This window comes from Engraulis encrasicolus, chromosome 23 (assembly GCF_034702125.1).
Source record: "Engraulis encrasicolus isolate BLACKSEA-1 chromosome 23, IST_EnEncr_1.0, whole genome shotgun sequence".
NCBI classification, from domain to species: domain Eukaryota; kingdom Metazoa; phylum Chordata; class Actinopteri; order Clupeiformes; family Engraulidae; genus Engraulis; species Engraulis encrasicolus.
This window is the reverse complement of record NC_085879.1, coordinates 3,927,266-3,948,837: the sequence shown is the minus strand read 5'-3', so window position 1 is coordinate 3,948,837 and position 21,572 is coordinate 3,927,266. Positions and strand designations below refer to the sequence as shown.

The 21,572-nt window shown below is 41.5% G+C and overlaps 1 protein-coding gene across 5 annotated transcripts; it reads left to right on the top strand.

Moving 5' to 3' along the window:
• The first annotated feature begins 1,425 nt into the window (after positions 1-1,425).
• Positions 1,426-21,164, top strand: LOC134440476 (complement factor H-like). Of its 5 annotated transcripts, none has more exons than XM_063190569.1 (10): positions 1,426-1,964; positions 2,134-2,322; positions 2,829-2,937; positions 3,231-3,301; positions 3,864-4,061; positions 4,580-4,645; positions 12,940-13,080; positions 16,135-16,188; positions 19,683-19,719; positions 20,386-21,164. In XM_063190569.1, the coding sequence occupies exons 1-10, from the start codon at positions 1,895-1,897 to the stop codon at positions 20,441-20,443; spliced, it is 993 nt and encodes a 330-aa protein (XP_063046639.1). In that variant the 5' UTR covers positions 1,426-1,894; the 3' UTR covers positions 20,444-21,164. The 5 variants fall into 5 exon arrangements, with proteins under 5 accessions (XP_063046639.1, XP_063046638.1, XP_063046637.1 ...); XM_063190568.1 differs by having other exon boundaries at positions 1,427-1,964; positions 2,131-2,322; positions 12,943-13,080; XM_063190567.1 differs by having other exon boundaries at positions 1,427-1,964; positions 2,131-2,322.
• The last annotated feature ends 408 nt before the right edge of the window (positions 21,165-21,572 follow it).

Below are 21,572 nucleotides of genomic sequence, written 5' to 3'. Positions count from 1 at the left end.
AAATCTGCCCTGTCTGTGTTCATTAAAGGGTCAATCTTTCTTTGGTGCATGAAATTTATTTTTGTACATACATTTTCATTCGAGAGGGTTGTAGCTTTCATATGAGTGACTTCTGAAGCCAAGAGATTAATTGAAAGTCAGGTTATTAGCTGTTATTCCAAACAGATGGGTAGGCGACAACTCTTTTGGAGGCGAGTGTAGTCAAGTCCGAGTCCAAAGAGGATCGAGTCAGAGTCAAGACCGAGTCCAAAAAGATTCGAGTCCAAGTCAAGTCCGAGTCACATGTCGGTCAGTTTTAAACAACGAAAAGGATGAATATCAATAAAGCGGATGTTTGAAGGTAATCCATATGCCATGGATGTGAAGACAAACTTGTTGTTGGATTTCAAGCTCCACTCTAGAATTTATGGTAGCCAATGTTCTAAACAAAATAAAGACAGACTCGGTTGAGTCCAAAAGCTTAATTTTGCAAGACCAGTGTCCGAGTCCAGGACAAGTCCGAGTCCAATTGATAGCGAGTCCAAGACAAGTCCAAGTTCATAAAAAAACAGACTTGAGTACTACAGCCCTGGTAACGGAGGCCAACTAGCAGTGTGGCATGAAATGTTACTCCTTCCAAAGCCTCATACTAAAGTATTGGTAGTATTGGTAATAAGCTCGGTATCGTGCTGTGCCTCCCATACCCAAACTGTTGCATCGACTAGGAGGTGGTGAGTTCGAGACCCGAGGGCCAGACTGAATGGGAGCACCTCAGTCACACTTGCACCAAGATTGTGATCACTACTGGTAGCACCTCAGTCACACTTGCACCAAGATTGTGATCACTACTGGTGTAGGCTATTGCAACAGCCATCTCAAGGCAATTTCCTGATAAGCACAAAATGACCTTTTCGAGTTTGATATGAAAGAGACCCATTAAGTGGTAGGCCTACTTGCTAATGTTATAACCAATACGGATAGTCCTGTCTTCTGTGGTTCTGGGCAAACAGAAATACTCCATTCATTTCTATGCAGTCTTCTGACCATGTGCATATGAAAATGGAACTTTAATCTTGTGCTGATTAGGAAATACCCTTGAAACACTAACTAGGTTATAGCCAACATTGCTACTATTTCCAAAGGGTTAATGAGCATAAATAGATCAACCGTGAGGGGCCAAGGAATACTATTAGGTTGAGCCAAAAACTATTTTGTCACCCGAAGTCTGATGTAATCTGGAAAATTTAAGCCGCATGGGTGTGTACTAGCCTACCCAGAAACCACAATGCGCAGTGCACAGGGTGTAACCCGATGACGGTTTCACTAGGCCTACCTATGTAAAAAGAAAGTTCTACAAGGTCTCGGACAGCGGCACCTTTGGCACAGCTTGTCTCGAGTTGCAGCGTTGGCATCGCAAGGGTTGCCATGTGCTGCTATTCATAGACTGTAGGTCCTCTTGTCTTTTCAGAGGTGGGAATCAAGCGCGTGCAAGTGAATAATTCGAGATGTTTTAGAATTAATCCAACGTCCTGGTTTCCTGTGGCGGGAATCAAACAAAACAAACACGTTCTACTTTGTGTTCAACAATGCGGACAGGGACGAATTCTACGTTGTTATTCAATAGTCTAGGAGTTGTGCTCTTTGATAATTTAATTTCCCCATAGCACTGCCAGCCGGAATAGACCAAATTGATTTTTTTCCATTGGGGATAGCCTCTAGTGCACTGTGAGGGATTTTCCTTTCCTTTTAAAAAGTTTTCCGCCCAGTGGGCGTGGGCCGAATACCATTAGTCACTTGCTAGAAACATAACATAGCCTACGTCTGCTGCCCCAGACAACCGGGACAACAAATAGCGTGTTAAACTGAATGGGAACGCTGCATTCCTGCTGAAATCAGGAATTAAAAAGGAAAGGAAATGTCAGACTCTAGAAGCTGGATACTCCAGTTGCTGGTGACGATTGCTTCTTTTTTCATTCGCTCTGAGGGTATGTGTTTTACTGATTATTTGGGATACGAGTTCCGAACTTTAAACTTGTACGATATTCACGGGGCGCTTGTTTGAGATTGCTCCCTTGTTACTCTGGTCGTAGCCATCTGAATATGCGTGTGCGACTGTGCGATCCTAAATACGCCCATATGTCCCCTTTCTAGCAGCGGAATGCATAGCACCTAAGGAACTTGGAAACAGCGTCATTTTATCAAATGAGCATGTTCTACAGAATGATTTCCCCGACGGTTCCGAAGCCAAATTGGATTGTGATAACGGATTTAGACCTCTGAATGGATCCGACACTATCACCTGTCAGAACGGCATTTGGAGCACAGTGGAGTTGACATGTACAAGTAGGCTTGTTGTCATATTACCTATATCATTAGACCAAATGTATTGCCATATTGGACTAATACTTTTTTAAATATCAGTTTGGTTATCCAGGGGAGGGGAACCATTTTCATTCGAGGGGCCACTTCAAATTCCTCCAAGGGCCGTAAAAGTCCTCCAAGGGCAGACCCCACACATTAAATTCTGCAGTGCTCATTTAACACTTAGAGAGTTTATTTGACATCTTTGGACTTAAATGAACTCTCTAAGTGTTGAATAAACACCGCAATATTTACTGTGCACCTTCTCTGGGTCCCCTGGAAATATAACTTTGTTGTATTGCAAATTTAATTTCTAAGATACCTTTACAAAATATGTCATATTTCATATGAAGCTGCATAACATTTAAATTATATTGTGGCCAGATAAAACGGCCTCAAGGGGCCTCGAGACATAGGTTCCCCACCCCTGGTAGGCCTTATAGTCCATGACTGTGATCAATGTCCTTATAATTGTGTGCATTTCACAGGAAAGGATTGTGGACCTCCAAAAGCCTCTCCTCATGTCAGATTTTTGTATCCAAAGGGTGAAAATGCCACCTTATTTACAGATCGAATAACGGCCGTTTGTGAGACTGGGTGAGTGGGCTAATGTGTAGTGCAATTCTGTAGGACTCTTGGGATGGGGTTTTATTACCTTATTGAATTCTTAAGGCTATGTTTTCATGGAATATGGGGGTGGGGTGTGTGCACTTTTTAATATTCATAGCACCTTGAATTTAGGGGAGGGGGACTTGGGGGTCCAATCACTTGTGGCTACTACTTGAAATTACAGTTTTGTTGTTGCTCAATACACAATTTCGTTGCCTACAATGACAATGAAATTCTTCGACTTGAACTTGATGTGTTCTTTTCCCTATGCTATTAAATAGTTTCCGGCTTGTAGGATCAAGTACCTGGCAGTGTCTCAACTACGGCTGGAAAGGAAGATCAAGCTGCTATGGTACAGTAGTCTTCAATGCTTCTTTCAGGGGTGGGGGGCCTTTTTCACCAGAGGATGCACTTCAAATGTATTAAGTCCTCCAAGGGCTGTATTAAGAAAAGAAAAAAACAGCATTTTCCCTGCAACCAGCATTGCACTTTAGGCCTATCTTTAGGGCGGCCATCTTTACAACAGACCCCACCTTGACTTGGCCCTCAGGAAATATAACTTGTATTGCAAATGTAATTTCTAAGATTTCTTTACAAAACATGTCATATTTCATTTGATACTGCATAACATAAAAATGATATTGGGGGCCAGATAAGACGGCCTCACTGGCTGTAAGCGGCCTGCGGGCCATAGGTTTCCGACCCATGCTCTCTACATGGTCTATGATTTACCCCCAGTGTGTAGGGCTATGGTTTTTTAATGGTTACATGCTTCAAGTATCTACATGTTTTAATTAAACTAATTCCACACATTAATTGCCCAACGGTTTATAAATTGTTCGATAAATACTTTTTGTGAATTGTTCAAAGAGTTAATGGAATGAAATTTGAATGCATTTCTGTAATTCATGTAGTGATTGAGTGTGGAGAGACTAGGAACGAGACGTTACCCGTGCTTGAAAATGGCGAGACGATAAACGCTCCTCACGACAAGCAACGCGTTGAGTTTGGAGATGTCATACAGTACCGATGTCACCATGGCTACCATCTCATAGGGAATGACACCATCAAGTGCACCGAGAATGGCTACACCGCTCTGCCCAGATGTAAAAGTGAGTTGTGTCTGCTATGAAGTCCTTTATTTTATTTATACCACATAAGACCCTTTAAAAACAGAGTTACCTCGGGACCCTCCTTTAGTTGGAGTTGTGTCTGTTTCAGAAAGATATAGGGATCTACTATAATCACACACTGTGCAGATACGTACAATTGGGTGGAGTGGGGGCATGAATTTAACTGAAATGCATCGTCCTCAGCTATGGTCTCTAGACTTGTCTTCTTGTAAAATTGACATATTTGTTCAAATGTGGAGAACAGTTTATGCTAACTTCCATCAATATATATACAGTATATATATATATATATTAATAGTACATTAAACTTGGGATAGGGGTGTAAAATTAGTGGGTGTAAATTTTCGTCAGTTTTTTTTCATCAAGCACACAGACCCAATCAGGACTTGACAACATATCAATATTCCTGTTGTACTAGGCTGCAAGTGATGTGGCAATGATTTAGAGAGTTTATGATCAAATTAAATGTCAATGCTTTTGTTTTCTTGTGTTAACAGAACTGGATTTCTATATACATCCAAGTCAGACACCCAAGGTAGATCAGAGAAAGTCATCAGGCTCAGGTATGTTCCATATTTTGTGTGTCATAGAGTGTGTTTTGTTTGGATTATTGCAAAAACACTTTTCCATTGCTCTGTCACGCACTTAGGTAGCCCTCTCTTCTTTACACTCCTCCCCATCTTAAAACAGAGAGATGCCGAATGTTATCCCGCTTATTACATGGCAAATCTTATGCTGAGTACATAGGTGTCATATTCCTGTATTCTCCCTACCCCAACTGCACATGATTCTTCTCTGTCGCATGCGCATACAATGTTTGTTAGAAATGGTGACGGTATGATTGTTTCGGTCAGGGATGGCCCAAGCCTTTATGGGCCCCTAAGCAAAATTTCATCCCGGGCCCCCCAAACCACCACCTACTCAGCATCAGATGCTTCATGAGGTTCATTTACTTGCAAGAGAGAAGGGTATGAGCTAAGAACCATCATGCACTTCAAAACTATTGCTTTTTGTTACATTCTGGGTTAATTGCAATGATTTTACAATTAAAAGTGCTACAGGTACATGAAAAACGATATACCCACGGTCATTGAGGTATCCCCTGATATGTAATTCCATTGTGGCAGTAAGTGGTACATGAGAGATTATGACTACAGAAAATGGTGGAGAATGAATTTCTTCCTGGAACTTTGCTGCTCACGGGGGGCCCTGGTTGCATGGGGGCCCTAAGCCATCACATAGTTCACTTATGCCTCGGACCGGCCCTTGTTTCGGTAGCCTAGTTCATGCACATGATTCTGTTAAGTTCATGTCATCTTCCTGTATTTCATCATAGTTATGATGACAACTATTATGGCCTAGACTGCAAATTAAAAAATACAAAAATACAGCAGTTTTCTGTGTGTCAAAACCAGCTGACGTTACTAGGTATTAGACACTCTGCCCGTTGCCATTGACAGTGTGCTGTTATAGTGTTGCCATTGACAGCATGCTGTTATTCAGAAATAACAGACGTGCAAATGTTGAAGAGTCCCACTCAAGTGAACACAGAATGAGGTCAAGTCATGTAATAATCTTAATTCCTATGCATGTGTTAAATACCGGAACTCCTTGTATCCATGGGAATATACTGTACTGTAGGATATGGATTTTTTTTGGTAGAATATAAAAATCCTTCCTGATCCTTGTGTAGGCCTATCTGCAGTCATTATCACCATTCAGGTAACTTTGGAAAGGCAATATTTTGGTTTCAGATAATGTTAAAATAATGCCAAATAATTCCCAATTACACATATGTACCGTAACCCTGCATAGGAAGGAGTATAAACAAGCCCCCATTGCATATCCTTTATCCTGTTTGAAAAGGTGATCAAAAGAATTAAAATCGTATTATTATATCTATCGAAGTCTTTCGAATCTCTTCCTGGTCCTTTATCGTTCACTTCCATCACCACAGAATCAACAGTGTGACAATTCATTGGAAGTAGGATTGCATAAATGAATGCGGAACCAGTATGAATCGGCGTGAAAATCTATTTCATTGTACCAGGAACAGACGTTGAAAAATGAGAACTGTCTCAATAAGGGGAAGGTCGATCAAGGTTAGGGTGTCTTTGCTAACTTTGCTGAAATTAGTTTTCTGAGTAGAAGAGGGTGTGTGTGTGTGTGTTTTTTTTTTTTTAATCTTGTGTCAATGTGCTGTAAAAGTGACTGGGAAGAGTCCATTTTCGTGCCCTGGTACCTAAAAACTTCCTCTATATCTACTGTCTGGCTTTGCATGCTAAGGGGCTGGAACAGAGAAGGGGCTTTGAAAGAGAAGGCTGTGAAAGCCCAACTAGGAAACACCAACTCCCATTGTCATTGTGACACAGCACACAAGTGCACACTGCACTCAACGAAATTGCATTTATGCCTCACTCGTGCGATGGCATATGGCAATAGCATACGAAAGGGAGGAGTGTTGCTGGATGGTACCATGCTCAGGGTACCTCAGTCATGGAGGAGGATGGGGGAGAGCACTGGTTAATTACTCCCCCCACCAACTTGGCGGGTCGGGAGTCGAACTGGCAACCTTTGGGCTACAAGTCTGACGCCCTAACCGCTTACCCATGGCGGCCCAGCAATAAACCTACTCTTTCCACTTTGACAGAAGTAAAAAGTGAGAGACATCCAATGCACTTGATGCGACCTAGAACGACTTTAGAATTTGTATTTTATTAATATGAGAAAGAGATAAACTTTTGGTAAAAGCGTTTTTGTTTTATTACATTTAGGATGCATATTTCGTAATAGGGAACGAAAATAAGGTAGTAGTAAGAACATGTATGTGTTATTGTATATTTCTGTGAATTATCTCTGACCTCAAGGTAAAAGTTCAAGTGGTCGATGTCACATAATGCAAGTGAACTGAACAGGAGGAAGAGAGCAAAGTTGGTGAACTGAGAATGGTGCATGTAACGGTGTATTCTTCATGTAACTCCAAAACGAACTGATTGAAAGTAAAGTTGCCGAAAAAGAAGACTGGAGAGCTGTTTTTTTTGAGGGTGCAACACACTTCCTGCAGGATTTGGGATTCCTCATTTTCTTGGGGATATCCATTTTTTTCCCCCTCTCAAAATTTAAGAAAGATTTCCTTGCTTTTCACCCGATAGTTAGAAGATTGATTGTTTGGAATCGGAGGTCATCAGTACCACCTTCGCACACCTTTTGGATTAGAGATGTCCTCTGTTTTTTCAAACTGGAAAAAAATCAGACTGCAAATGGACGATAAAAGTGGAATGTTCATAAATCTTCCTCGAATTCATTAAAAATTCAGATCTCCCAGTTATTCCAGGTTCTAATGCTTAACCCTTGTAAGGTGCTAGAGTGCACTGGACAGGGGCCTTTCATAAAAATCAAAATAAAAGTAAAAGAAACAAAGCTCCTGTGCACCCTCATGTTCCCTTCAACGTTTGTGAATTTCTGTGTATGTATGTTTTTGAGGTTGAGAGACTGAGGAGAAGGATAAGGGGACAGGGAAGAAAGTGAGTAAACTCTATCGAAGCTCTCTGATTGAGCCACTAGTGCTCTTCTTGCACAATGTTGAAACTGCATAACAACATCTGCACTCATATTTCTACGCAGTTCACCCTCAGCCTTGTTTACTAAACTGATCACCTCAGAAGATATTGATATTGATAAGCCCCTTGGGACCACCAACGGGACCACCACACCCGGGAACATCCCTTGTGTAATCGAAATATGTGGGGGGGAGTGACTTTTTTCTAATTCATGTTTCTCACAGGAAATGAGCCAAGGCCAGTGAAATGTGAATGAATAGTAAATCATACTATATTTCTCGAAAAACTGAAAACACGTCCCACAGACCTGAGCACCTTACAAGGGTTAAATAAATGCAGTCAGAAACAGTCAGAATACAATGCAATGCCATACGAGACGAGTCTTTACTCAACTCTAAACCTCAATAGAGTTCTTCAGTAACGCGGAAGCATGTAGTAGATTGTAGTCTTTAATGTTAGCATTTAAGGACTTCCTGGTTCGTATCGGCTTCCGGCCTCCATTGAGAATGAATAGGGGTAAATTTCAAATAAGCTCCGAGTGCAAGCACGCGCTTAGCGAACCCCCGCAAACTGTCGAGGGTGTTAAAAATAGGCTGTAGGTATGACATGGTTGATCATTTTGTGTCAAACTTCGACATAAATACGATGTTGCGTCCATATGCTAAACCCGGAAGCTTTTGGCGACTACAGAAGCGGCGCCTGTATCTAACGGCATGTACGTGCGGAGGGTTGTACCCATGGCAACCAAAGGAAAGTATGTAGTTCGGAAGTTTTAATGATCAGAAAGGGGTTAGCAATATTGAATTATAATCGTCATGATTTAACATGTGAATACACCAACATGATGATACGATCCGTTCCACTAATGAGAAAGGGATGCGGGGACACGCTAATGTTCGTTGTTGCCGTGCAACTTATATTTTTGCCAAACCTGAATCTCTATGGCGTTTTGCAATGTAAAAAATCGCCATCGAACCGGTAGTCCAAACGCCGCATACAAGTTGACGTCAACGCTGAAGAGCTCTATGGCAGCCAGAGCTTTGATCGAAGTACTGGTGTGGTACGGTGTTTTCTTAGTTTTGGTTAGAATTCTAGCAACATCCTTTTGAATTAGTTGCACTTGTCTAAGATAAGAAAGAAAAGCATGTGTAAATTTCTTCAGATCCTGTTTAGATACAACATTTTTAATCTTTGCTATGTTCCTGGTATGTTCTTGTGCTTTTGTAGGCAGCCCTCCTCTTCATTTGGCATAGGAGCTGTATGTTAAAGGAACAGTCCACCCTTTTTGATTTTCACATATTTTCATTATTTCCAAGCATTATTCATGAATGTACCGGTATATCATTTTCTTCTCAGTGTTTTCAGTACTTTATTGGATCAGAATTATTAGCCTAGCTTAGCATAATCAATGGAAGTAAATGGGAGCATTAGCATCAAACCACAAGTGATCACAGGACAGGATTAAATAGCGGTTTTGCACTCTGGTGAATTTTACATTAATTTTAAAGTGGTTTATAAATACATTTGATGATGTTTTGTTTGCTCTAGAGTTGTCAACAGGCCTGAAAACTATAGGCCTAAGCTGACCCGACCCGGCCCGTGGCTTTCAAAGCCCGAGCTCGACATAACCCGACACATCAATTGGAATTATCTACCAGAACCCGGCCCGCGGCCCGTCACCGGGGGTCGAGTTTTCCCACCTTTTCCTATGGAGACGGACGGTCTACAGCAGTTTATTTAATGGACCACGGCTATAGCGAAAGCTTTTCTTTTAAAACCATGGAGCCCTGTTACGCACGCAGTGAAGCATTGGGGCAGGCACTGAAGCTGGTGTTGTGAGTTTCTTTGCCCAGATGAAGTCGAAACTTCACACGCCGGTGTAATTCAAAACTCAGAGAATGCACGCACATCAGTAGCAGGTGCTGGACCAAACGAGATCACTGACAACTAAAAGGAAAATAATTAAAAGGACTGTTTGATGCTTCAGAGAATGAAACGTCGTGCCATACATTTTTGTGAGCATCTGCTGCGTAGCCTACCTTTATTTTCCCCCCACGCTGATGTAACAATCTACGTGAGAATCATGCAATGCTTCGTGTGCACACTTCTTCTTTCTGTTTCTCTGCACAAAGTGGCTGTCTCAAAGACAAAGTTTTAATTCTTTTCCGAAAGGCTAGAGCTACTCTTGTCTGCTCGGTAAAGATGGGCTGATGGTTTGTCTCAAGTAGGTAGCAGGCTTCACTCAGGTTTCTTGATACCTTTTTAGGGTGCTGTCCCAAATGAATACTTAGAATCAAAGAAAAAGGGGGGCGCACCTTGCATCTTGCATTTCTTTCACTGATGATTTGTCTCGCAACAGAATTATCCACAGATGATTTACCGAATTTATTTCAAAGGGGGCTGTAGCTTCGAGAGGTAGCCTACTACGTGGGTATTTCGAGTCTGTTCCTCCAGCAACATTCCAAAATCACTTCAACCAGTCCATAAAACACTCCGTAATATTAGCAAACGAAAATGATCAGTCAATCAGCACCAGATGAGACTGAATCTCTGAAAACAGCGCAACAAGCCGTCAGAATAGGGGACAAGTTGTGGTGACTTCCATACATTTAAATCCCTTTAAAGTCACTTGCTCAACAGTGACTGCATGCAGCAGCCAGACTTCCCTTACGGTAGAGATACTTTATTGACCCCCAAGGGGAAATTCACCATGATTCACGGTAAACAGCACCGAATCTATGATTAATAAAAAAAATCACTGGTTGGAAAAGATTAAGCCAGAGGACCGACTCGACCCGAGTCATCTGCTTATTTTTTTGGTCCGTACCCGGCCCGAACCCGTGGGGCCCGTCGGGATTGTCGGACCCGTTGACAACTCAAGTTTGCTCCCATAGACTTGCATTGCTACACTTAATTTGGCTATACTGTTAAAGAGGCACAAGGTAGGATGACGTAATATGCGTGGTGCCCTTGGTATGCCTGTCTCAAAATCTACACCATAATGGAAAAAAACTGTTAAAAAAAACTCACTGTGAGAATGTATTTCATCACGGAATGCCAGTAGTTGATACAAATCTGAATACGGTATGTAAAGCGAATGAATGCGTATGAAAAGTCTTTCCCACCACACTCCTTCGGGCCGCTCTCTCAAAAAGTTGCATTCCAGGTTTTCTGACAACGGACCGTGGACTCCGGACAGTGATTAATTAAACTTGTAATGATACCTGGAGCCCCTTTAAACTAGGCAATGCAAACACATAGACGAAAATGATATGCACATTCATGAATAATACTTGGAAATACTGCAAATGTGAAAATCTAAAAGGGTGGACTGTTCCTTTAAGATGCAGAGTGTCTTTAGTAGTAACAGAAAATGTGCCAAGGCCAGTGAATCTCAGTGTGAAAGAAAAGTAATTCATACTATTTTTCTCAAGAGAAAAACTGAAAACGGGTCACAGAGACCCGAACATCTTACAAGGGTTAAAGCAGCACTCAGTAAATCTGGGTTTAATTACCATGCAATACACACCCCAAAAGCTGTTGGGGGAGGCTCCATAGAAAACAAGTGAGAGTCCAGGCAGACTGACGTAAATGTCCCAGGGTGGGATCTCAAGAATGACAGCATGTAGATAAGGTATGGTGCATACGCCTTTGGTAATATTGACGGCATTCCACCTCAAACAGCAGTACATTCATGAGTTCCTCCCTTGTAGTTTTATCCTTGGGGATATATTGTGTTTGCAGATCACTGTAAGGTTGACACTGAGTGCATGTTATTGTTCATCGCTTAAAACTAAGTCTTGTGTCATTGTACTGTCATAAAGACTTGCTGTCTTGGTCAAAGATGCACTGGCAACATGCGTGCAGAGAATTTATCATGTTGTGAACTCTGATTTGTCACCCATAATGCTGTGTGTGTTGCAAAAATGTGCTCTTTCGCTGTTAACCTTCACACTTGAACCTTCACACTCTGCTCTTACTGGTGCAATGTGCAAGTAATGAAGACTTGCCACCAAGGTGATCCAATTTATCCATGAGACTTCCCACACTAAATTGACAGGTGTTTCAGTTTCATTGTCTAACCCCTGTATGTGTTTACAGTTCATGATGGAACACATGTACTTAAGTTGTGAATGCTCCTTGAAATGACTGGCATTTGTTCAGATTCACTCAGGCATTGTGCGAGAATGCCCGAGCGAACCTGATGACACACAGAGGCGAAACGCGTTGTTCCCTCTGAACAAAAGAGCACAAAGTCAAGCAGGTGTGTGGTAAAATTTTTCCTTTTGAAGTATTGCATACTCCTGCATTTACCAGCATCTAGAAGCTGTGGGTGGATTTTGAACTTTTGCATACTTAGAAGTGACTTCGGTACATGTTTTGGGAAGCCACACTTTACGACATCACCTTTTCAACAACAACAAACCTAAAATAGGGGGCATGGTGACTTAGTGGGATTAAGTGCATTTGCCAATACAAGCAAGATTTCCTTGATCTGATAAGTCACTTGGTCGAACATAGCTGGTTGCCTAGGTGGAACAGTGGTATCAAAAGTAAGTAACAGAAGAAATGAAAAACCCTGTAGAGTCTTTCCAACACAAGTGACCTCTCCAAATAACTGGCTGGTTAGACCAAGTAACTCAATATCAGATCAAGAAAATGATTCAGAATGCTTTTTGCTGGCAAATGCCTAAAACAAGGTTCAAACGTCTTAAGATTCTAGTTCTACATTCTAGTGAATGATATTTGTGTTCAATTAATTTGATTTGATTTGACTGACTTACCGGGTGTTTAAGTTGGAAAATAGACAAAAACAGCTTGTTGTATGTGTGGGACCATCAGTTGTTCAGTGTTGACATCAGGTAGATAGGAAGCTGACATCGCCGTTGGACAACTGCTAGAATTTTTTGTTTAGCACATTCTTCTATATGTGGTCATGCACAGTTTCGAATCTGCAATGTTCTGTAAATAGCCAGGACAACGAAGAGAAGGCATTGAATGAGAGTGTGTCCAAACTTTTGGCATATACACTGGTTAATCTAAAAGTAAGACAAAGCACAGTAGAAGTAATGATTTCTGATATCTGTGAAACAAGCAAACTCTATGTCCTACCAAGCGGTCTGGTGATGTCCTCCAGGGGTCCAGCCTCGTCTGCAGGGCCTGAGTGTTTTCAGGTCTCTCAACAAAGCGCAGTGTGGCCCACAAGCTGTGACAAGAGACATGAGCACTTTTGTTAGTATAAAAGACACTCAACGATGTTATACCTGTTATGTGATGGTGTGAGACTGGGTATTTAGCAGGCGATACAGCAACACAGGGTGGCGTACCAGGCACTGCCAGTACTGCGGCTGCTGGAACGGCCGTTGCGGGTGCTGGAACGGGCTCTGTGGGTTCTGGAACAAGCGCTGCAGGTGCTGGAGCTGCAGATGTTACATTGCGTAAGACACATCCTTTCACAAAATCAAAATAAAAAGCCTTCAGTGAGCACACACCCCTGTGAAGTAGGAGTGAATTACCTATCTTTTAATTCTTACTTTATTTTAATTCGTTAATTAATTTACCAGCCTTCATTTTCAAGGATGTTTCCAGGATCATTTCATTTTATTTCTTGTTTCACATGTGTTTTGACACCAACTAATATTATAATTTTCAATTACTTACCAAGCACTGTCTGTCCATTTGAATTGACTGTGAGGTCCACTCCTTCCATTGTCCTCGTCATGTCATCCATTATTTTGTGGGGGGTTTTTGCGTTATAAACATGAAAAATGTTCCTCATTGAAGCATGTGTTGAGGGAGACATCATATTCTAGAAGTCATTGTTCTTCTTTATGCCAACAAACAGCTGCTCAGCACACTAGCAGTTGACCCACCCTTGCAGCTCTGGTACCAGCTCCACTGTCTGTACGACAGACTCTTGTTTCTGCTGCTTTACTTTTGCCAAGAACAGCAAAACAAGCGAGGGACTGGTGAAATTGTGCCCTGACCAAAACCATGGCTTAACTTAATCTGTCAGAGGACGTTGTGGAGCACAAGTTGACATGCGAAGATGCGATTGACGGTTCAAGTTGGCGTGTTCTCTTAACGCTCTGGCATGACATGTTGCCCTAGGGAGTCACTGGGGTCTTTTGTGTTCCTTTCACGTTCCTTTCATAAAGTGGATGATGCTCTGATGAGCCAGTAATCAGGTGCCCACCCCTGTCAGGCACCGCCTTCTTGGCTCACAACCCATGGGAGGCTGACCTTGACTGTGCCCTTGGATGCTCCCGTTATGTTGTCCCCTCCCCTTTCAGCGGCAGCAATCTTCCTTCATTGGGGAGAATATCAGGGGCTGCCATCCATTTGCATGACATGCCAGTCCCCCCTCACAGCCATAAAGGCAAATGTTTGGCAAATGCAGCATGGACATTAAAATGTCTGTGAGGTCTCTGGGACTTGAATTTTAATCCATAAATGATGCCACATCGACAGGTGACTGCTGACCATTCACCTGTGGAAAAAAAAAACATTCCTGTAGTACTGTATAGGTTAACAATTTCCTGTATGTACTGAAGTTGTAGCAGTTTACAAACTTGACCCTAAATAATACAGAGGGGCAGGTAAGGATAACTTACCAGAGGCTCCCCATATTTTTGAAAACACCTTCATCTCTTTTTTTGAGACGCAGCACCGAGTCCATGTGTGACCCCCTATGACTTATGCCAGAGGCCTGCCATAGGTTGCGCACAGAATCCATGTGAAGATGAAGGGATTTTAGTATGTATTCACATGCTACAATTGCTTACTTTATATTTATTATTGTTTCACAATGCTACTATCACCAAGTCAGAATCGTCACAATAGGACATACTGTAACTGGAAATGCACAACTATACCTCTTCTTAATGTTCTATGTATGTCTGCTCTTGCCCAGTCTGCACTTTATATGTCTGTAAGGTATTGTATAGGTAGGTGTAATGTATGTGTACTGTCTATGTCTAACTGTCTATGTCCACACCTAAACTCTATGTCTATATCTGCATGGCAAAGTAAGAAACGTAATCTCAATTCTTTGTATGACCAGTGCATGTAAATAAATTGACAATACAACAGACTTGACTTGAAACATTTTATGACATTCTTATAGCTACCGGTATAAGATAATTTGGCCAAACACGCTTACATATGCACAACATTTCAGAGCACTGGTAAAATGTCATATGGCTCCCTGCCAAAACGAAACCCCTTTCCCATATTAAATAGTCGGCCATAACATAGATCCTTCTCAATTGCTTTGGCACATTTTCAATCATTATTTGGTCCTTTTGCCAATATATCCTGGATAGTTTAGCCCAACTATGTGCATCACCTGCAAAAGCTGATATCCCTCCCAGAGCGCACTCAATAGGTTCTTTTCCACTGCCCGTTTCCCCTGCCAATTTTTCCTTTTCGATTGAGCACAACACAACTCAACTCAGCACGAAAACCAGCCGGCTGGCTGAAGCGAGCTGAGCGGATCTAAAGGGCGTTGCCATTACCCACAATCCGCATCAGCTCGTCCTCACTGGTGAATCAAAAAATAATCATAGCGGCCACCAGACCAACTCTCTTGGAATGCTCTTAAGTTTGACACTGTGTTACTCTGATATGAAAATCGAAGGCAGAAATCAATATTGTTGTATCCAAATAGGATGTCGCTGAAACTATTTATAGAGTTAGATAGCTGAGATATCTACCGGCCTACGTAAAGTAATGCTACGTGAAACGCCAAGTCCAACCATGCTCAGGGTAACGTTTTTTATATAAATGTGGGGGGCTTAGCGCACTGTGCCACAGCGCCCCCAGGGTGACACGGTTTGTAATGGTAGCACAAACTGGGCTGGTTTGCCAGTACCACTCAGTTCGACACGACACGGCACAAGTTGTATGTGGAAAAACACCTAATATGTCATTCATTTACAGTTTTCTCTATTGGCATGGCTCATTTCATGAAACCAAGATGACATCTCGCATGATCTCTCATCTCTCATAACTATAGAATCATTTGTCGAAACAGACAGTTCTGCATGTCATACGTTTCGCATGGAGGGACGGATGGACAGACAAAAAGTTGTTGTGCAACTGGCAAAATTGGCCCAAATCACTCCAGCTTTAGATGCCGAGCAGATGCTGTTTTGGTGATGGGTATGATGGAGGATTCCCTCCATTGGTCAGAGCCGCAGACAGAGTTCAGCCTGGTCAGAATGCCTCTTCACTGAGTAGAGTGTTCCCCCAGCACTCTCCCTCTTAGTCCTTCAGGGCCATAGGACTTGTACAGTATGAGCTGACTGCCTAATGTGGAGGTCAATAGCTGCTCATTATGTCTAGCCTATTGTCTATGCATCATGGAAACTATGAGTAAAAGTCATGTAAAAATACAACTATAGTTAAAAAGATGAAAATATCCTTATGTTGCAACTTGTAAAGCATGGCCATTTCACCAAACCAATTATAATGATCTTTTGCCTTCACAGATTCAACAGTAGTAATCGCCGTTGTACTTACGGGTACATTTATCGCCCTCATAGGTAAGTTGTCATTGTAATATGTCATTTTGGATTTGCATTTACCATTGATAAATGCTTTTTTATCGTGTGTGCGTGTGTGTGTGTGTGTGTGTGTGTGTGTGTGTGTGTGTGTGTGTGTGTGTGTGTGTGTGTGTGTGTGTGTGTGTGTGTGTGTGTGTGTGTGTGTGTGTGTGTGTGTGTGTGTCTGTGCGCTCCTGCTTATATGCATGTGCCTAACCAATCCTGTAATTAACTTTAAAAAAGGGGGACAGTTGGGTTGTAGTCATTCCGTGTGTGTGTGTGTGAGCGCGCTCTTGTGTGTGAGAGAGAGGGAGAGTGAGAAGGGGAGGCAAGGAGCTAAGGGTTAGGCATTTCCTTCCAGGATTTCCTTTATTCTGTGGATGAGTATGCACAGAGGTGTTCTAGCGTGCAACTGTGGTGGTCTAATGTGAGACCTAGAGACAGCCATCCCCTTGTGTTCCTGTCTAGGCCGGGGACATGCTTTCCGCAGGATACGTCTGCGAGGGCACTTTTCGCATTGCCGTGCGAATTGTATGTCAATTTTGCGCACAGTAGAGCACCAGTCACAATGTACGCTGATGCGTGCTACGGTGCAATATTGGCAAAACCGGGAGGGGCAATCTTCCGAAGTTCCACGTTGAGTTAGTGCGGTAGAGCCAAACAATGGTGGAAAACTTTAATGAGATCCCTGTATTCCAGTACTCCCAGTATTGTGTGAAGTGCTCCAGTTGTCCTGAAGCAAGTATGTGCACTCGGTTGAATGCATATATTTAAGGCACTCAGCACACTTGTCCACGGCCTTACTGCCTCCTACTCTCTCCTCTTTTGACAGTGAAAGTCACTGTGTGTGTATGTGTCTGTGTGTTCATGCATACATATATCTGACAGTAGGTTAGTGGTGCGCACATCCAAGACGCAGGTGCATGACAAAAGGCCAGAATACTATAGAAACAAAGATGAATGTCCGCACACTGCTCCTGTGTTGCTTTTTACATTTTTTTTCAAGTGAGCGCTTTCGAGCTAGTCGCTCTTCATCAGACTGACGGACAGAGTCTGATGAAGAGCGACTAGCTCGAAAGCGCTCACTTGAAGAAGAAAAAAAGCAACACGGGAGCAGTGTGCGGACATTCATCTTTGTTTCTACATATATCTGATAAATATAGGCTACTGTATGATGTTGTACAATATGGACCTTCATTTCTTTAAGGATTACAACATTTATCTTGGCACTACTAATAGTTACTTCTTAATACTAGTACTTCTTGAACTGCTATGTACTAGAAGCATTTTTCCTTTCTGTGCAAAGGTTGGCATTCATCAAACCTCATCGTGAGCACAGGAAAAATTAAATAGCTACAATAGGTTTGAGCCGTGTGCACAGTTTTGAATTTTGGCCTGAGATGACTATGATCGCCAACATGTGCTGAAGTTGTAGCCCAACAAGCTATTTTCGTAAATACATGGGCTATTAATTACAAAATAGTTTTACACTGTATACTTTAGCTATGAACCTGACTTGTCTTCCAGTTTGAAATGGTACAATGAGTGCTGCCTTAATTTGGCATAGGTCAGCAACTGCACGAGACTACTAATTTGGGATGTGACGTGAATCATTTTTCAATATTCAGCTGCCTATTTGAACTCGCCTTTAGTCGTGCAAAATCAATGGGATCAACATTGCTATAGGTCTCGGTTGCAGGTTGGCACATGGGTGAGATAGGGTCGAGACTGCCAACGTTTTCTCCGGGGAAAGTGGATCAAACTAGAATCAGTCCTTCTGCATCACTTGCACGTGATGGCATAGCTATGGAAATGCGGACTCACAAGCACTTTTTAAAGTTTATAAAGTCTGACAATGAAACCCCTGCCTCCCATACCCACCATCTACAACTCCCGCTGTATAAGTAGAGCCAGGAGTAGCATTAAAGTTCCCACACATCCTGGCTTCCATCTCTTCACACTGTTGCCCTCTGGCAGGCGCTGCAAGGCATTACCAGCCAGAATCAATAGGATGAAGAACAGCTTCTTCCCCAAAGCTGTTACAACAATGAACTCACGCTTACTGGACAATGTTCATCTATAAAGGACTGCACTTTGTAGGGAAGCTAAAATCTCAGTATACTTTGTACAGTATATCACGAAAGTGAATACACCCCTCACAGTTTTGCAGATTTTTGAGTATATCTTTTCACAGGAAAGCATTACAGAAATGTAACTTTGACACAATGATTAGTGACCTTTTAACAACATATTTAATCGCTTAAATTTCTTGTTCACTCAGAAAAAAACAAAATACAGCCATTAATGTTTGAACATGTACTCACAAAAGTGAGTACACCCCAGATTAAAATCCGGTAGAGAAGGGGCTATGTTGGCTCGAATCGTCTCGAAATGAAAAGGGATGACAAGGGTGGTCATCAGTGTGCGTTTCAACCTTTCTTTGCATTGAACTTTTACATTTTGAGTCTGCATCTGGCTTAAATAGATTGGTGTGAGATTTGAATGCAATCCTATGGAGAATATCATGATCTGCGTCAGTAGTCGCAGTGCATGTTGACATGTATGTTTCTTTTAGGTGTATTTCAGATTGCCAATGTTGACAGCATTCATGCATCCCCAAACCATGTCAGTCCCTGTTGCTTTAGATGGTGTCAAGCATGTGTGGTGGTAAACAAGTGAGTTTTACAAAAAAGGTGTATCCTCTCATAATCCAAACATGGTTGTGGGACTGACATGGTTTGGGGATGCATGAATGCTGTCAACATTGGCAATCAGAAATACACCTAAAAGAAACATGCATGTCAACATGCACTGTGATTACTGAAGCAGATCATGATATTCTCCATAGGATTGCATTCAAATCTCACACCAATCTATTTAAGCCAGATGCAGACTCAAAATTTAAAAGTTCAATGCAAAGAAAGGTTGAAACGCACACTGATGACCTCCCTTGTCATCCCTTTTCATTTCGTTTCATTTCGAGACGATTCGAGCCAACATAGCCCCTTCTCTACCGGATTTTAATCTGGGGTGTACTCACTTTTGTGAGTACATGTTCAAACATTAATGGCTGTATTTTGTTTTTTTCTGAGTGAACAAGAAATTTAAGTGGTTAAATATGTTGTTAAAAGGTCACTAATCATTGTGTCAAAGTTACATTTCTGTAATGCTTTCCTATGAAAAGATATACTCAAAAATCTGCAAAATTGTGAGGGGTGTATTCACTTTCGTGATATACTGTATAATGACAATAAAGGCTTTCTATTCTATTCTATTCTATTCTATTCTAACTATTCTATCTTATATAGCCTATTGTATCTTGTGCATAGGGTGTCATCTGATATTGCCCTTCTTCACTGGAAGTGTTTTGTGTTTTGTAATTATTGTTTTTTTTATATCGCTATTATAAAATATTATAATGTATGTTATGATAAAGGCATGTACATATCATCTTCCCATTGTGGTCAGCTATTAAATATGTCTTTTTTTCCCAGGTATATCCGTTTACATATGGCATGAGAAGAACAAAGGGTAAGCCGTCAGATGTTAATGTTCTACATTGTGGTCATGTATGCACTTGAAGTATGGGCATGACATGAAGTACTAAAGGACTCAGCTACTCCCGCATTCAACCTTAAAGGTCTTTTTTGAGCTGTTGGAAATGAAAAAAGTAACAAGCGTTTGAATTTTGGTGGCGTTTTTAAAGATTCATCACCATTGTGTGATAGGGCGAATTTTGAATTTTAAACTCCTCATAAACAATGACAATATGACCTACTACTACACATTGCCAATCAGGCTACATTTCAATGATCTCTTGACATGAAACGTCTGGTAGCAATCAGGCCTGACTGGCTGTAAAATAATAACTCAGTTGTCCACAATAACATGAATAATCTCAGTTAACTCGTTACTTGATCTTTCACACAAGATCATGCAGATTTGGATGGTCAATGACAACAGAAAAACTGTGTGTGTTATCCTTGTGTAATGGTTAAATGTGTTGACCTGAAATGTTTAAGTGTGCAACAAAGTCAGAGAGAGGACCAATACTTTTTGCACAGCGCTGTATGTGGTGTGTGCCTGTTATATATGTGTGTGCCTGGGATATATGTGTTCTACCGCAGAATATACATGTAAATAAATTCTGCTCAATAAAATTATCCTTATGTTAATGTTTTATGTTCTACTTCCCAGTTCATATAGGACACAGGAGTCAAAAGACCAGCAGATGCAAAATCCCACATATGTATAAAGCAGGGTCTATTCAACACCATAGAGGGACACGCAGAAAGAGATCATCATAGGTGACTGGCCGCATAAACCAGCTCCCCGGGCCGCATCTACACACTTATCGGTACACTTCTCTTCTGTGGAGGCTGCTGTGGACGCCAAATCCCACCCTTTATGTGGACCCTTTTCCTACCCCTGATACACCCCCACATCCCCAACAATCTCTGCTCTAGCTAGGACAATTACGGCACTGAATGACTCTCCAATACGTGACTTCAATTTATGATCTGTACCACTCAGCTATGGCACATAAGGTGCATGTGGCTAAATGTATGTAAGTAGCATGTGCTATGCCAGTATGTTAAATAGCTTAATATATGTGAAATACAACACACTGTATAATGTCTTTTGTATTCTGTATTATATATGCTACTAGAGACCTTAATTTCCTTTGGGATTAATAAATGTTACTCTAAGGTATTATCATATCCTATCATAACATCAATCCCACAAAAATTCAGACAGTGTGCAAAATACAATTACATTCAAATCAGGTGAGCCAGTAATTTCATTGGCGATACAACACAGATCACAAAGTAAGGGACACACTAGTTTCGGCTGATTCACGACATGCTCTTCCTCAAGTAGTTTTCTGGTGCCAGATATTGAGGGAGAAAGCGATGCTATGATTTTAATGTTGGCATTTGGCCTAAATGCGCCTCTGACTTCCTTTTCCCCACCCTTTTTTGCAGTATTTCCAAGCATTATGAATGTGCATATAATTTTCTTATCAATGTTTCAGTGCCTAGATTTATTGGAATTAGAATTATTAGCACAGCTTAGCACTTTACTGGAAGTAAATGGGAGCATTAGCATCAAGCCACAAGTGATCACAGGACAGGATTAAAATTAAATTTTGCATTCATTTTGAAGTAGTTTACAAGTACTTGATGATGTTTTGTTTGCTCCCATAGACTTACATTGCTACACTTAATTTTGCTATACTGTTAAACTAGGCAATGTGAACACATAGACGAAAAATCCTATGTATGCTCATATTTTTGGACTTAACTATATATGAGCAATTTCTTGAAATGAGGTGGACTGTTCCTTTAATACAGTCATTATCTGGTGAAATCTGTAGCATATGA